The sequence below is a fragment of the Bombus impatiens genome, unplaced genomic scaffold, assembly GCF_000188095.3.
Source record: "Bombus impatiens unplaced genomic scaffold, BIMP_2.2 scf_0114, whole genome shotgun sequence".
Lineage (NCBI taxonomy): Eukaryota > Metazoa > Arthropoda > Insecta > Hymenoptera > Apidae > Bombus > Bombus impatiens.
The window spans coordinates 1,368,252-1,385,094 of NT_176533.1; the positions used below are offsets into that span (position 1 = coordinate 1,368,252).

A 16,843-nucleotide genomic window follows, 5' to 3' on the forward strand; every position below is an offset into this window, starting at 1 on the left:
AAAATACAAAAAAAAAAAAAAAAAAAAAGGAAGATCTGAGACACGAACGTGAAAAAGAAGCGAGGAGAACAGCAGGGTTAAAGAATCTGAGAAGAGTATCTTCAAGTTCTTTGATTTTTGCCGATGGCTTGTGTTATCGAGCGGGAAAATTCACGGTAATCAATCGTTGGGCGCCTAAAACGTGGCTGCATTAACGTAGCAAAGAATTACGAAAGGTAAAGTGTTTTTTAAGGTAAACCGGCACGTTTCACTTTGTAGATGCCGGTGTTGAGTAGGCTTGGTAAAGGTACATACTCGAGCCGCATCGTCGCTCGTCCGAATCATGCCGTGAGTGACCAGTAAACGAAATGGCAACGAGTACTCTGTGTGCCGTGTACGTGGTATGATGCTATATAAATAATACTTGGCGCGAACCCTGATCAGTCGAGTTGCGGCGGCCGTACCTGTCGCAACACACAATAATGCATCGTACCATAACAAACTGAAACCGGTTGTCCTTTTTCACATCTTTCGCTGCTTCGCGTTCTCATTTACCTTAACCTTGTTCCGTACTTGCGTCGTGCGACTCTTATATATATATATATACATATATTTCTATTTTATTCTTTTTGACGCACCGCATCCAGGTGATATACTTCGTGTGTCTCTCTTTCCCTCTTTGTCTCTTCACCTTATTTCTCGGTGTGTACAGAAGAAGTGACCCACCAGAATGTCGCACGACAATTTCGGATTTACCTCGAGTACGGTGAGTGACACTATTTATATTTACTTTGCTCTCCTTGCTTATGTTTATCTTGTTTACGTAGGATGCTCGCACTAAATACATCGATTACGCACTGATATGCTTTGTCCTCCACGATATATGGATCGTTCTTTTTTAGCGGGGATTTATATTCAGATTGTATCGATATATAGTATAGGAAATTGTTAAAGGTCGATTAGGCGAATTGGCATTACTTTTAACTATGCCATGTGATGTACATTTTTTTCGAGACAATTGATATTTAAATCGTGGGTAGGGATAGAACAGAGATCTGTTATCCGCTGGGTGAATTGGCGGTATGATTCAATTCTTGTTTCATTCGATCCTTTTATCATTTGTATATCTGTGTTAATTAATGTCTAGGTGAGTAGAAATGGACATATTCGTTATAGATATATTAATATGACACATGTAATTCGATTGTAGTTCGATTACTTTCATTTCAGTTTGGGAAATTTTATTTTTCTATGGAGTATGAAGATTGTTTTCGTCTCGTCAATCTAATTGTTTAAAAATTGTACGATATACTGTGGTCAATATGAGTGACGCGTTTCACGTTTATTTCTTCTCTTCCTCTTTAGTAAAACTTTTCTTTGGGAGAAGAAAATTGGAATACGTTTTACATAACGAAATTTGTCATTTCATAAAATACGAAGAAACACAATAGTAAATTCGTAATGTACAAGGAAATATGTTTGTTGAATTATTTTAAAATTATATAGGTATACTTGTCAGAATTTTCAATCGTAAATAAATAGGAAAAACGTGATATTTTCATCATAATTTGTCACTATAATATTTTTCTTCTCCACAAGTATTAAAATTATCGTTCATTAATAAAAACACCATTTATTTTGTATTTCGTTCCAAATATTTTATTATACAATTCTATGATAATTCGTGCAATTTCACGTTCTAATCTATCTCGATTATAATGAAAATTGACTAATTTATGCGTTTCTGCTGTAGTATTTCAAGATTCTGTTTCTTCAAATACATCTAAAATATACAAAAATATATGAAAGAAGGTTATACAAAAAAAGATTAACATCAATTGAATATTCAAAATTCACCAAATACTGTAGATTTTTTGACGAAATTTTTCATCTTTCACATTCAAACAAGCAATAATACTAACGAAATGTTACTATACATGAAGTTAAAAATGTTTCGTATTAATATAGTATATCGTTCGACAAAATTAGTGAAACTATTAAAATATTCATTATTAGCCACTGCGTATTCGATTCCGCGGTTGCTATTAATCGAATGATCTCGAATATCATCGAAAAGGGAAAGTTCTTGTCTGAATGAAAAATTGTCCACATCGAAGGACAATATTGATCAGAACTATGTGACGTCAATGCTCGCAATACGCAGAGGAAATTCGTGATTTAAATTGAAGCAAGTTTTTTATGCTCGAGATCGGATCGAATTCCTCGACAAGTTTTTTTCTCCCGAGATTTCAGTCATTAGGATGTGAAATTCGATTGGAACTGTGAACCGCTTTTGTCGAAAGGTCAGTGAAACTGTGTCCTTCGTATCGAGATTACTATACTTTTTTATTCCTTTTTTTTGCGAGTTCCAATCTTCTTTTTGCGATTTATTAGATTTGTAGTTCCTGAACGAGAAAAAATTAAATAATTTCAGCCTGAAATCGACCGATCACATCGTGACTTATAACTTCTTCATTTGCAACAGTTGGTGGTTGATACTATATTGTCATACTTTTTTAGTATTACTTTCACTTTCTTTCTATGATTGTAATCGGTTTTACTGCTTGAAGATCGAATTTCTGTTTAAATTATGTCTAAAGATTCCGAATTTATTTGTTATTAATTTAGTAACATTTTGATGTTCTAAAATAAAAAATTACGACTAAGACTAAGAAAGGTTTCTAAATAAAAAAAGAATCTTTTTTCTAAAAATGTTGAAAATTTAAGATTTCTTTATCCAAGTAAAATTGTGAATTAATTATTACTTAATTAATTAATCAATTACACGATGTTACCGATATTTCTTCTGACAATAGAAAAGGGAAAAGTTTTTAACTCAAATATGACAAAACAAATGAATACTATTAGACAGACAAAAATGAAATGAATATTATTTATTGATCGGTAATATGCTTATTCACGTTGAACCAATTTCTTCGATTCAACAATTCACGTTATCACAGGTAATCGTTAGGATGATAAGTAAAAATTCGGTAATCCCGTAAATAGATCAGTGAACCTTATCCAAACAGAGGTCGTTACATTGTTGCACACATAGACGCGTGAATAAAAAAATTTATGTTAAGAATCGATAATCCCCGTGTTGATATTGTGGATTTAGGTATTAATGTGAGCAATTAGAATCATTGACAATAAGACGTTCGTGATATTTGAATTCGTTCTAATAACTGTAATATATATATATACATATAATTTGTGGAATTCAAATATCAGGGTATTTTTGCGCAATTCAACCAATATGTAAATAAATCTTTCAAATTACGAATCATCCGATTATTATACTATTCTGCTTAATACCGTAAAATTCTAATTAATGATAAAAGATTAAATACACCTAGAGATAGAATAGTTCAAGTAATTTCATAATAAGAAAAATGTCTAATGTTGGAATATCTGAAAATTAAAAAAACTGATAATTCGTATAATTTCGTAATCTGGAAGCTCTTAATACGAGAAGATCGGGGGCTCGAAAATCGGAAGACATTATCTAAGAATCAAAATTGAGGTTAATCTACGAACCGACAAATGTCATTGTATCATTCCCTCGTTAGAATTTTGCTTACCTCTATCTGATTCATAGCGTGCAAATCGTATACTTATGTACTTGACGTGTCGTTTTCCTTGAAGCGATTCGACAGCTTTTAGCAGGAGAATCGAGGAAAAATGGTTTCTGTCCTCTGGGAATCGACCTTAGTACCGTATCTCTGAGAGAGAAAAAAAATTATTGCCCTCAATAACAATACTGGCCGCGATATCAAATGTTTGTTACACTGATTACTCAGCTCCGTCATTTGGACTTGTTCGTCTTGTTTTCGTAGATCGTATTACCTGATAAGGGGGAGATCGTTCGAATGGAACTTTTTTAGGGAATGTTCCTATGATAATAACAGTTACGTGAGAAACTTAGAAATTTTCTCGCTGAGGTAAAGCAGTTGATCAAACGATTATTACAGATTGCATGTGAATTTTGTCGAGGCGTTAATATTCGATAGTAGGCGTTTTAAACGCAATTTTTCATTCGATTAGGTTCGCTACGACGACGAGAGGACGTCAAATTTCGCCTATCGTAATAATAGTGATTTATTAGAAGAGAAATGAAATTTTGATAGCAAATTTTGAATGCGGATTTTTATGCATTTATGCAAATTTAGAGATAAAAGAAAAAAAGAATGCAGAAAATGCGTATAATAAATAAAAATATACGAAATATCCAAAGTAGGGTAAGACGAAACGAATCTTCACGCAAGTTCCATCTTTTTGGTTGTGCCCACAACTAAATATAAATTTGCATAGAAATTCGCCGTCTAAATATTATCATCGATCATCGATGACACGATTATTATTTGCCAGAATTCAAATATTTGTCTTGGATTTTCTAATGAAAAGTACACACATAGCGACACTATGTCGTTATGAGAGAATAAAAATAAATGATAGCGATTTCAAGTAGAGTCATGGTCTATTTGCATGCTTCCATTGATCAAAGTTTTATGAACTGAACTTCCAAAGGAATTGACGCCTTAAACTTTAAGTGAAACTTAAGTGAACTTGTTAAAGGTTATACACACAGGAATTGATAGTAGCTATTTACATCTGTATGTTTGTATATATGTAAGACAATTGAACACCAGATAGGCGGCTAACTCGTTGCTTCATGATCGTTTCTATAACTATTTTATTGACATTCTTGTCAGATGCGACACATTGATAATTTGTATTCAGTGATCCTTATGAAGAATTGAAATTAACGTTTACATAACAATGTAGCCTGTGCTTCTGTTGCATCGAAATATAATGTATAATTCATGTTACGAATGTGACTCGATGTTATAAAGCTAATAAATTTTATTATGCAGATACTATATATAATAATACTGTTCGTAGATGCTATAATAATTATCATTTCACACAGTATATATAAATTTATTAAATGACGATCCATTAAGGACCAAGCAGAGGGATAAAGCGTAAAAACGGATTCGAAAGTCTGAAAATTCAGAACTTTGAAAATTCGAAAGTCCGGTACTTTGGAATTCTGAAGATTCGATGCTGCGTTAATTTAATTTGAATCGAGTCGATATAAATTATTTCAAGTAGTTGAATCGAACCAACAAATCTAACTGCAACCAAGATGTACATATTTAATAGAAGCAGTGATTCTAGAATGACTATGTCTATACATAACTTTACACACGTGTAAGAGGAACAGTAAACGATGTATTTATCAATATTCTCAATGATATAACAGTATAACAATATGATTGGCGCCAAGGTAATTATAATAGATATTAACTTAGGTTCCACGAATACCGAAGTATGGCGAAAAGCATTAAAGTTATTTGAAGAGCTTGGTCTATTTATTTCGCCTACCCCACTTAGTTATCGATCTCGAAGTCGATCTATCCGCCAATGAGATTCAAATTACATATTGCGTAGATGTTTCCTAACCTATACCAAGTATGAGCACATGATTGAAAATATTCCGCTAGTTTTCGAACGGATTGATGTTAGTCATGGAATTGTACAAGTAACAAATTTTATCATAGCACTGTCAATATTTGTACATGGCAGCTTCTCGTTTCGTCGATTTAATACATATTTTGTTTTGGTGTAATGTTTGTTTTACATTCAGGAGGTTAGACTCGATGATTTCGTAATGGAGGAATTTATACGCTTATTTTAATTTCAACGAGATGTCTCCAATTATCATTGGATTACGCAGAAAGAATCGAAACTTTAAGATTCCAAATACTCAATTACTAGATAACGAATATTTAAACATTTATTTGTAAAAGATTGACAAATATGCAGGATGCACGTAATATGTAGAAATTCGCAAAATATTCAAAGTAAGTCGCTCATTGTAATATTTAGCGAGTAGAGCACAATTTTTATTTAGCTGTATTTAGTTCTATTTAATATTTAACGAGTGGACTATATTTTTATTTAGTTATTTTTAGTTCCATTTAAAATCTAGCGGATGGATCAAACGTGATTCCATTTAGTTCCATCTAGTCCCAAAAATATAAAATTGCACAAACATCTGCAATCTATTAATTACGATGATTTGTATATAAAATTTCTATATAAAATATAATTACTAATATTAAGGAAAATAATTTCTTTATTGAGAAAGGTTCCCTTATAATCTATTAATTGTTTCATTTCTTATTTCATTCTAGCGTTATGCAATAATTTTTTATACACCGGTTAATGAATTCCATCTGAATAGAAATTCTAAATGATAAGAAAAAGTAATAGGATTAAAATCATTCATTGATAAACAAAGACGACCTTGTATTTGAGAATGTCCTTACATTCCTACACGCTTAATAATTCAATTGTTTTGTGTAAATAACAGGAATTATTATCTACGCGTGATAACAGGTAAAAAGTTTATACGACTCATCTGTCTATGCGCGTGTGTTTATTCGTATTATGATTTCTGTCGCATTATAACAGGATATTAATAAGCTTGAATTTATTTTGGTTTACTTTACGTTGCGAGTTTCACAAGTTCACTTATTGTGGAATGTAATATTTATTTGATAATTGTTGCGTAATTATCGGAGTACACGGTTTTAAGAGAAAGGAAGGATTGTTTTAAAGGCAAATGTTGATTCTGCGATTAGGCAAATACGTAGTTATTAGCGTGGGTAGTTGATTAGGAATTAACAAGGTGTTCGCATTTAGGTAGCGTATCACGTAGCATACTAAACAGAAGATTTGATGAGAGTTCAACCGAGGCAGTGTATTTAAGCAACGGATTAAATGTAACGAGATCCGATGTTTAATAAATTTTGAAGATTCGATAAGTCGGGTAAGAAAATATGAAAATGTAAAAATTTGAAATTTAAGAATATCGAGAATTTAACATTTCGGGATTTTATAAACTCAAAGGTTTTTATAACTTTGAAAGTTTGATGGTTCGAAAATTTGATTGGCTTAAACGTTCAGTATCGCAAAAATTTGAAAACTAACAAATTCCAAGGCATCGGATTTTAATAACTTGATAATTTAAAGAGCTAATTATGATCGATGGTCTATTGTACTTAACATTATTTCTTGAGTCTTATGTGACATATTACACGATCTTCAACAGCACATCGGCGACGATGCAATAAACAAAAATTATTATCAGTAAATTTCTAGTCACGTTTCTGCGAGACGTAAGTATCTTTTTGGCTGAGAATCATCCAATATTCGCGCAGCTTCGAAAGATGTTAATCGATATAGAAATTAATGAGGAACATGTGCGTTTGGCTTCATCGTATTTTCCTAAAAAGGAACGGCGTAACTGGTCGATCAGCAACCGTGAAATAACTTTCTATTTAGTTGGCCAATAAATTCACCTGTTTCCCCGATGCGCGTACGGTTTACACAGTTATTTGCAAAAGGTGCCATCGATAACGTTTTTGTTGGATAATAAGTCGCTTAACTTGTGGCCACATAACTTAAACAAACGGTATCATAAATCAATATGAACTTTTTTTTATCTCATTTTAGATTATATTTCTCAGAACAAGAAAACGTTAGAGTTTTCCTTAATTGTTTCAAAAATTGAAAAATTTAGTACTTTAGCGATGGCGCCATATGCTATCAAGGATTATTTTATAGATAGACAGATAAATAACTTTATTTTGCTATCTTTCTACCTTGAAAACGTAATTGGCACTTGATTGTTTATACAATATCAATGTACATATACGACAATACATTTTAAGGATAATTACAATACTTAAAATAATTAACATATACGCGAGCCTTATTCAGCGATTCAAGCATTATTTTATATTTTAGATTATATGTTTTAGAATCGAATAGACTATTAAAATATTTTTCAAATAACGCTTTAACAACCGATTACTGTGATTAACGTATCTATAAATCAATAGGGATTATTTCATTTTATTCTAGATAATATTTCATAGAATTGCAAAATACTTGAATCTTTTTAAAATAGTATAGGAATCGATAGATGTAGAGTTTCTGAAGTTTGTTATTCTATACAATTCTCAATGTTAAATTGAATGTAATATTTAATTTTAAAGGATAGAATTTTGTAAACTCCAAGTGTAAACGTTTCTTGGAATTCATTAGAGTACATTTCTACTTAACATTCGATATTGAATTAAATAAAAGTATTAAATTTCAAAGACTAAAATTTACAAAACCTTATGTTCAATACTAAATTCCAGAGAAAATTGTTCGGCCCACTAACATACGTGTAGATACTAAACGAAATAGCGAGCATCAAGGAAAGTAGAATTGCCCAGAATAGTACAGACACGTACCTTCAACGATCTACACATGTGCAAAAATGTAATACGTAGAAAACGATGTTCCACATTGCAAAATCAAGCAATTTTTTTTAAGTTGCATAAAAAAAGAAACGAAGTGATTCACTCAATGATAAGACATTTAAATTGTTTCAGAAGGAACATTCATTATCGCTCAAAGTTTCCTACAACGAATTATGTCAAGAAACGTACGCTTTATTTTCGTAAACAAGGAAATGTTCTCTGTGAAAAATACGGAAGTCGGTTCTATTCTTTATTCGTAGAATTCTATACAAGCCTAAATGTAAAATTGTATGGAGCAGCGTGATTGGTGTAACGAGATTTCCGGTCGACTCCGTGTCCCACCGATTAGTCGGTGCTAAATTGCTGGATATCCTCCTCCCGCATTTCTCGCTAATCTCCTTAAAAACTGGCATAACGTGTCAGTTTCAACACGATATCTTACGCGCCATAACGATGCGATGCCTGTCTTTGGCACAAGATGGATTACTTGGAGATAGGTCGATAATCTGCGAATATCTCCCGATCGTGATTTAATTCGAAAGACGAGGGACTCTATTTTCTATGGAATTTTTTACCGAATTCATGAATCAGATTGATCATCGACTCTGATATTTAAACGTCCTATAGATGTATATCATTACACCGTTGTATTATTTTATTAGAACTTTTATCTTGGAATTTCTGTTGACGCCTGAACGAAACAAACATTTATATTTTCTTTTCTTTTCGTTAGATATTTTTTCACATTATTATTCTTTAAAATTTATTCAGAAATTTCTCATTATTTATTCTCCCTCTGTGTGATAAACAAATTAAATCTATAGTAGTAATTCGTTTGTTCTTTGAGAATGAAGAATAAAATTAAGAAATTTACAAGTAGAATGGCTTTTGACACATTCGTGTAATGAGAGACAAATAAAACGACATTATTTATGATAATTGAATTACAAATTACGTACGTAATATTCCACGTGCACGACAGATGTTTATTAATATTAAATACAGAAATGAACGATCAATATTTGTGTGTTAATGTTTATTTCAAAATTATCTTAATTAATTGCATAATTCGAATCATCTCAAATTAGGAATGATTGATTATCGTGTTTCCCTTGAAACACGATAATTAATTAAAAAGCAGCCTGAATATAGTGCCGAGAATCTCGCATTAGCTTATATTTTTGAATAATTAATAATTTGTACTTTATTCCTTGATATTTCTCAGAGTCATGCAGGAATTATACAATTGTAATCATTACAGATATTAATTTCCTAATCTTTAATAACCAGATTTTCGATCGATCCATCCATCACATCTCCTAGACCAGTTCTTTCTTATCCAAGAATTAATTATTTTATCAAATTGTTTCACGTTTAATCTCTAAAATTTACAACACTGTGATTTCGATACCAATAAATTAGATATCATCGAGATAACTTTATATCATACGAACAAAATGTTTAAAGTTGTTTCCGTAGTTCTTAATTGCTTTATTATCGAGCTTTTTACATTTCGAGAAAAACTAATTTTTTTTTATCAGTCGTCAAGAGTAGGAACATATTTTCCAGATAGTTTTATAAAGAAACAATGTAGAAATTCATGTTTGTACGAGCAACGTTTTATCTGAAGAAATGGAGCATTTATGATGTTGATCATCGTACAAGATACATGAAACGTTATAAAAAAAAAAAAAAATGTAAAATATCCAAAATAAAATGCTCGCTATAATAAATATCTAGCTGAAAGAACAAATATCTATTCAAGTTGCATTTCCTTAATTGGACTTGTAGAAAGGCGCACAGCTCTAATGGAAATATGAAGTTGTATAAATATCCTCGGTCTATTAATTATGATATCGCTATAATATTATATTATATAACATATGAGTACTATTATTAAACTTCGTATTTCTGTACAATTGATATATTTATGAACAGAAATAAAGAAATAGAATCGAAATAGGAAACTTGTTTCATCTACTGAATATTGTAACGTGCATTTTACTCTGCATATTTTATGTATTTTTTTTCGTATCACGCGTATTTTGTAAATTTGTACACCTTGGGATTTTTCATAAATTGTAATTTATCGGAAGCTATAATGATAATTCTGCGCAATATGAAGCGTGAAACAGTGAGAAGGAACGTCGTGCTGTAAATTCGATTTTTCATCTAATTAGACTTTGCTCTTGTTAGGAAATAAATTACAAAAGATGAAATTGAGCGTAATCCAGTTAACAACGGCTGCTTAAAGCAACGAGACGAGCAAGCTTATTTCAACTTGAGACTTGTTTCAACAGAATGATAATGGCGATGCAGCTTTCGATGACTTTAAACGAAAAAAGCAGGTATCAAAGGCTTAAGCGATTCATTTATTCACTAACTCGTGTTAATTGCCGGCTGTCAAATGAAAAGAAAGATCGATCCAAGTTTAATGAAATTCTTAATTCCGGTCGAATATGACGATAACGTGGCTTCATCGATCCAGTTTCATTCGCTTACTTTGATTAAACTCTTTTTAATTACCGGTTGGAACGTACATTATCTTGTAAACGATCTTTATCGTGCAATTAGGAGGAACTAAATCCGTGGAAAAACATGTTCCACGTATTAGTTCTCGAATGTTTCATTTTATGGATATGATAATTTGGTGATGTGGGACAGTGAAACTATTGCTGAATGTTTAGTTATGTTTATTTACATTAAAGCTATTAAACTTTAATAAGTATGTTATAATTAATCAGAATTAAAAAATATATATATATATGTGATTACAATTTTATTTCAAAGTAAACGTTATTGTTATCAAAAATATGTATGTAATATCATAAGATTATAATACGTCGTACATAATAATAGTGATATTTCAAGTGGCAAATATCACTTTATTTTTTTGAAAAACTAGCTAATGAGATGCTATCAGCAAAACTATAAGAAAGACATAAAATTCAATTAAAAATAAGAGTATCTCAAACAAATATGTTAAAATTCTTTGTTTAAGTAACCAGTATCTTTCCTTATCAGAATAATACCGATTAACTATTAATCAAATAATAATATCTTATCGACATCTTCTACATCAGCATGTTATACTGGTACAAACACAAGAACGTGTATGATGTACTTCTATGTAAGTACATCACAAAAAAAAAAAAAAAAGAAAAGAAAAAAGAACACCTTCGAGCAATTTTGAAGTTACAATCCTTTTATTTACAGATTTTAAAGACAAATTGTTTTAAGAGTTTGGTCGAGCAGTATGTTTATTGAAGTAATAACATCCTAATTCTCTGATTCGACAGCATAAATCGTTGTTGAGCAATTTACGTTCTCTGGATTATTCACGTGTCATTTGTGTCATCAAAAGATTTTTAAGATTTCCTCGATACTTCCTCCTTCTTTCCCTCTCTTTTTTTTTTTGCTTTATTAAATATTCTCGTAATTAGCATGTAATTTCAATGATTCGGACGTATATCACTTCGACAGCTGCGATTAATTTTAAACAGACTCACGTAGGTTATTCGTGTTTCATGAGAAGATTCACTTCCTACGATTCTTGATCGTCATCTGATAAATGGATGTTATTTTTTTTATATAAATTCAGATCGTCAAACAATTTGACGATTAGAAAATTTTCTATGGAATTTTTCAAGTATTTCAATATTGATATTTCCTTTGTTTATTTCGATATTTTAATTATATTACAGTTTTATCTCTATTTATTTATATCTCGAACTACAGGCTTCTCTTTAACTTTATTTCCTTTAATGTAGTCACATATGTAGAGGTCTATCTCTTTCTTTTGGTTCAATCGGTAAATCAACATATGTACGAAAACATCATTGGAATTCCCAAAGAACGAACTACCGTAGTTAAATTTGAATAATCTTGGTAAAAATATTGCGAACTCTTGATCGTCCAGGTGCCAATGTTAATCGATAAAAATAGTGAGAAATAAACATTTGTGCTGAGAAAACAAACAAGAAAATTCCATACACAAGAGGTGAAACATTTCCATTGTTCCTATTAAAAGTAGGTCAACGAATGGTAACAAAATGAATGGTAACAATTAATACTCAATCTATTTATTGTCAACATGTGAACAATGGTAACTTAATTCGTGCCACGTTCGTAGTTGACAGCTCTCAATGACGTTGAAATGTCATTGGAAATCGTTAATTGATGAAGCGCAACGCTAGCTACATTATGTATCGGGTAAAGCACCGATCAACTATATCAATACTTGTTCCATTCATTCTTCATACGATTATTTAATGATATATCTGTATTATCTGCTTCCTCTTACATCGATTTATTCTTATGTCAGTTTAACGGTGTCTTGAACAATATCCGTCTCGAATTTTTCCGCGATGCCAGTATCGTCATTCGTATCGACGTCGATGAACGATCGGATCGTTAATCAAATTCAGCTTCTGATTTTCGTAGAAGCGACCATGAGAAAAGTCGATATGACGTGCAGCAACTCTGAGAAAGCTGTATAATTTGATTGGTCGTAAATATACGAGTATCTCGCATATCTTTATTCGATCCTACGTATTTATGACGTGTGTAATTAATTTTAATTTGATTGTAAACGATTATCTTTTAATAATTAATATCTTTGAACATTTTAGCTGGTTTGTGATATTTCTTGAAACGTTATCGTTTCGGGAACGTTCCTTCTATCAGAATATCAAACGATATTAATCTATTTAGCGACGAATTTATTAAAATCAGGGGGACAGAGTCGTTCATTATTTTTCTTCGACAAAGTAAATATAAATAAGATATTAGTTGTGTTATTGTATTTCTTGAAATTACACGTCGTACGAAGAATAGAATATTTATTCAAATTTTTATTTCTTCAGATTATATCTCATATGAAGGAACATACGCTAATTTTTATATTAATATATTTTTCATTTTTATATTACATTCATATCCTTTGAAATTACGCTCAATATAAAAATAGAATATTTATTTGCATTATTACGTCTTTCGAAATCATTTTTCATCGGCGTTTTATGAAGAACAGAATATTTGTTCGGATTTTTGTCTCTCTTCGAATCATCCTTAAATTAATACAAAATTTAGAGAAATCATATATACTAGAAAAATGACACTGTCGACCATAAGTATTAGGACAGTTACTGAAATTTGACATAAATAACATTTTTCCCATTGCTTTTATTTTTTTACTTATTTTATTATAAATCTATTATTCCTATCGTATTATATATGACTTCTAACATAAAGCAAATAAAGTAAAATTTGTTAGAATTCTTCGCTAAATACAACAGACAGATATTTACGATCAACAGTATATATCAGAAGCTAAGAACGAGCTTGCTTTGTCGGCAAATCAGTGAATAGGGACGTTCTTGGTCAGACACGTATAGCTATCTTTTGTGACTTCAGTGATGCGACAATATCTCCTATCTGACGTTCAAGGAATATCTATCTACGTAGGAAAAATTTGATTTTTCGTATCGTTAATACGACCTAAGCCCTTAGTCTAATCTATAAAATATATCTTTTTTTTTTTTTTTTTTAAAGAAGAATCCTGTGATTCTTCAGTGTAATAAAACTTTCTTCATAATTACATTTTTATCGTTGAATCTCTTCAAGTGTTTCTTATTGCAAATTACTACTTTGGAATATTTTGCGAAGAATATTTTGATTTTTAAAACGCATAAATATTTCAACAGAATATTACATATAATATTAGATAATCTGCAAATATCGTATATCGGAATTATGTTAAATAAAAATAAAAGAATATAATATAAGATAATAATATATGACAATAATTCATAAAAATTGGAAGAAAAGCATAAATCTTGTCTTGTTTGATCGATACCGTGTTAGTCTGATACAATGACGTTTTGTCATGCAGAGTAATTGTTTATCAAATATATATACATAATGAGCAATTATAGTTAAATAGCCACTTCGACTGAGTCAGTTGGAAATATCTATATTGAATAATTATAATTGAAACTAGTAATGCTTATTTAACACATTTCAACATTCTCTTCAATTTTTGAATACACAGTAATATGTTTTTTACATATGTAATTTAATTGAATTCAGCGTTAAATTATATTTACATTAATTCTTGTATTAATTTTAATTTATTTCATATTAATTGATGAATTCGTCAACAAATTATGAATTTCAAAATATTGATAATACCGATATCGAGTTAACTTGCCATTTCGAATGTTATGGATGTTATCAGTAATTAAGATTACATGTAGTTTCCACTTCAGCAGAATTCATGCAAAGATTTCGATTGCACAATGAACAACAAGTAGGTAATCTATTATCGAGGAATCTCTTTTTATCTTAAGACTATAATCCTATACTTACAGCGTCTCACTGTCTATTCGTTAATCGAAACTGTGACGTAAAGAAGTAGGAAAAATATTTATCTAACAAGCCGATTATTATCAATTAAATTACGCTCCTTTCTTAAAAATATTCCAAGATTGCGTAGTATCGGTAATGGCAAATATCGGAGAATTGAAAGGTAATGAATAATAAAATGAAAAGTAAACGATATGTTGCAGAAGAAAGGAAAAAAGAAGATCAAGAAAATGAAAAGATTAGGAAATAAAAAGGGTAAGTCCAGAGGAAAGCAAATATCAAACTATCAATATAAAGAGATATAAAAATAAGAAAATTCTGAACAAATTAACGAGAAATTTAAATATCAAACAAGTAATTAACAAGATTGCAAATAGGCATGTATACTATGTAAAAAAGAAATATTAAATATCAAAGCATACAAGAAAATATAAAAAAGGAAAATTTTTAACAAGAAATCTATAAACTAAAATATTACAAAAATACAGGGGAAACAAAACAAACAACAACTTGAGACAAGGTAAAATTAAGAAAAATCTGTTATTGATAGTGCAAGGTGTTTGTTTGCAGGAATATCTTGCTGTTTTTTTCTGCCGGATAAGCGATAACGGGCAGTCATGTCATAATCGTTTAGGATCAGGGACCATCGAGCAATCGATGTAAACGGAAATTTCCACGGGAGACCGCGAAATGTGGCCATCTGCGAAACTCGGAAATATTTATTGGTACGAGTTCGCGGTACCCTTTTGGTCATTTCCATCGTGCTTATATTACACAACGCGATTATGCATTTGCAAATGTACAGCATGGTGGAAAAGTTTTAAACAATGCAATGACACTACTTGGAATTAATTTTACTTTGTTTCAACTTCTTGTTTGCCTGATCTTCCTTATATTTTTTAATATTTTTAAATATTTACTAGTTTTTACGTTCCTTCTCCAATTTTTTTTTTTTGTGTCCTTTGATATTAATTTTTCCTTAGATTCGCTTCTCCATTTTCTACTTTGTTAATCTTCTTTATCGTTTCTCTAGTCTTGCAAATATTAAGAGGTTTTGCTAATTTCTTTGAAACTTCTCGTTTGATGTTTGATATTTGCCTTTCTTTAGAGACTTACCTTTTCATTTCCTATTTTTACAATTTTCTTTATTATTCTTCTGCTATTTGCGAAATTGGATATTAACAATATTTGTTAATTCAACAATATTACAAGCTGTAATAATACATCTGCTTTATTTGAAGTTATAAAATAAAATTGATTCTCTGATAATGACAAAATATTTTATATAGTACATATTTTGTATATTTTCAATTTCTATATGTTTGCAGAAATAAATCTTTGGATTTTCGTTTTTTCTTCAATTTTTTATAGCAAATAAAATTATTATGAATGTTATATACAGTGGAGTACGATAAAATGTCTAAACAATAACAATGACGATAATAAGATAAAATACACTGTAGTTGAAAAAAAAGAGATATAATCGACGCGTACAATTGAATTACGTATGCATATAATATAGACGAGTGTTATTCATACAATAAGAAATGTTCAGTGCATTGAAGTTAATATTAGTATAGTGTATTTATTATAATATGAATTTTAAACTTTCTTTTGTCCTGTATAGTCAACACTGTATGATTGAAATGTTTTGCATGTTAGCGTATGTCGTCATACTATCAAGAAGCATAATCAAGAATCCTGATCAGCTATAAAGAACTATTTTCTGTGATTCATCAAAGATGGTAGATGATCTTGGTCGATGTCAGTAACGCCGTTTAGTTCTATCTATATAACCTTCTTTCATAATAGATCATTCTTGAAGTCGACCATCACTTGGTTGAGACATTATTCGAGACGTACAATGAGTAACCTTGAACAGCAATAATTTGCATAGTACGATTAGGTCCGAGTCGAAGATATCTGTCGAAAGCTCTTGTCGAAATTTTTCGTTTATTATAATTTCTTAATAACTTGAGAAATATGAATCAATACGTTATTATTACATCGTTTATTGTTATAGCGTTATATTATTATTATTATGAAATGATAAAAATGTAAAATATTCTGTCAATGATATAATACGTGATTTTTTAAATAACTTCGAAATTTTTTGATATCGCGGTTTCTTAAATTTATTGAAACTTTTCAATAATTCCTTTTTCTTACTAATT

General features: G+C 30.4%; 1 protein-coding gene and 2 long non-coding RNA genes across 3 annotated transcripts in view; 2 read left to right on the forward strand and 1 right to left on the reverse strand.

Moving 5' to 3' along the window:
* LOC117151222 overlaps positions 1-372 on the reverse strand; it is a 2,098-nt gene extending 1,726 nt beyond the window's left edge. The window contains exon 1 of the long non-coding RNA XR_004460984.1: positions 295-372. This is a non-coding gene — a long non-coding RNA (uncharacterized LOC117151222). The remainder of the gene's footprint in view (positions 1-294) is intronic.
* Positions 373-417: 45 nt separating this feature from the next.
* The window catches only part of LOC100748993 (proton-coupled amino acid transporter-like protein CG1139), a 40,779-nt gene continuing 24,353 nt past the window's right edge, over positions 418-16,843 (forward strand). The window contains exon 1 of the mRNA XM_012380963.3: positions 418-745. Within this exon, the coding sequence (XP_012236386.1) occupies positions 710-745 (36 nt within the window). The 5' untranslated portion in view covers positions 418-709. The remainder of the gene's footprint in view (positions 746-16,843) is intronic.
* On the forward strand, positions 889-1,422 carry LOC117151221. Its single transcript, XR_004460983.1, has 2 exons — positions 889-1,126; positions 1,210-1,422. It is a non-coding gene; the product is annotated as an uncharacterized LOC117151221 (long non-coding RNA).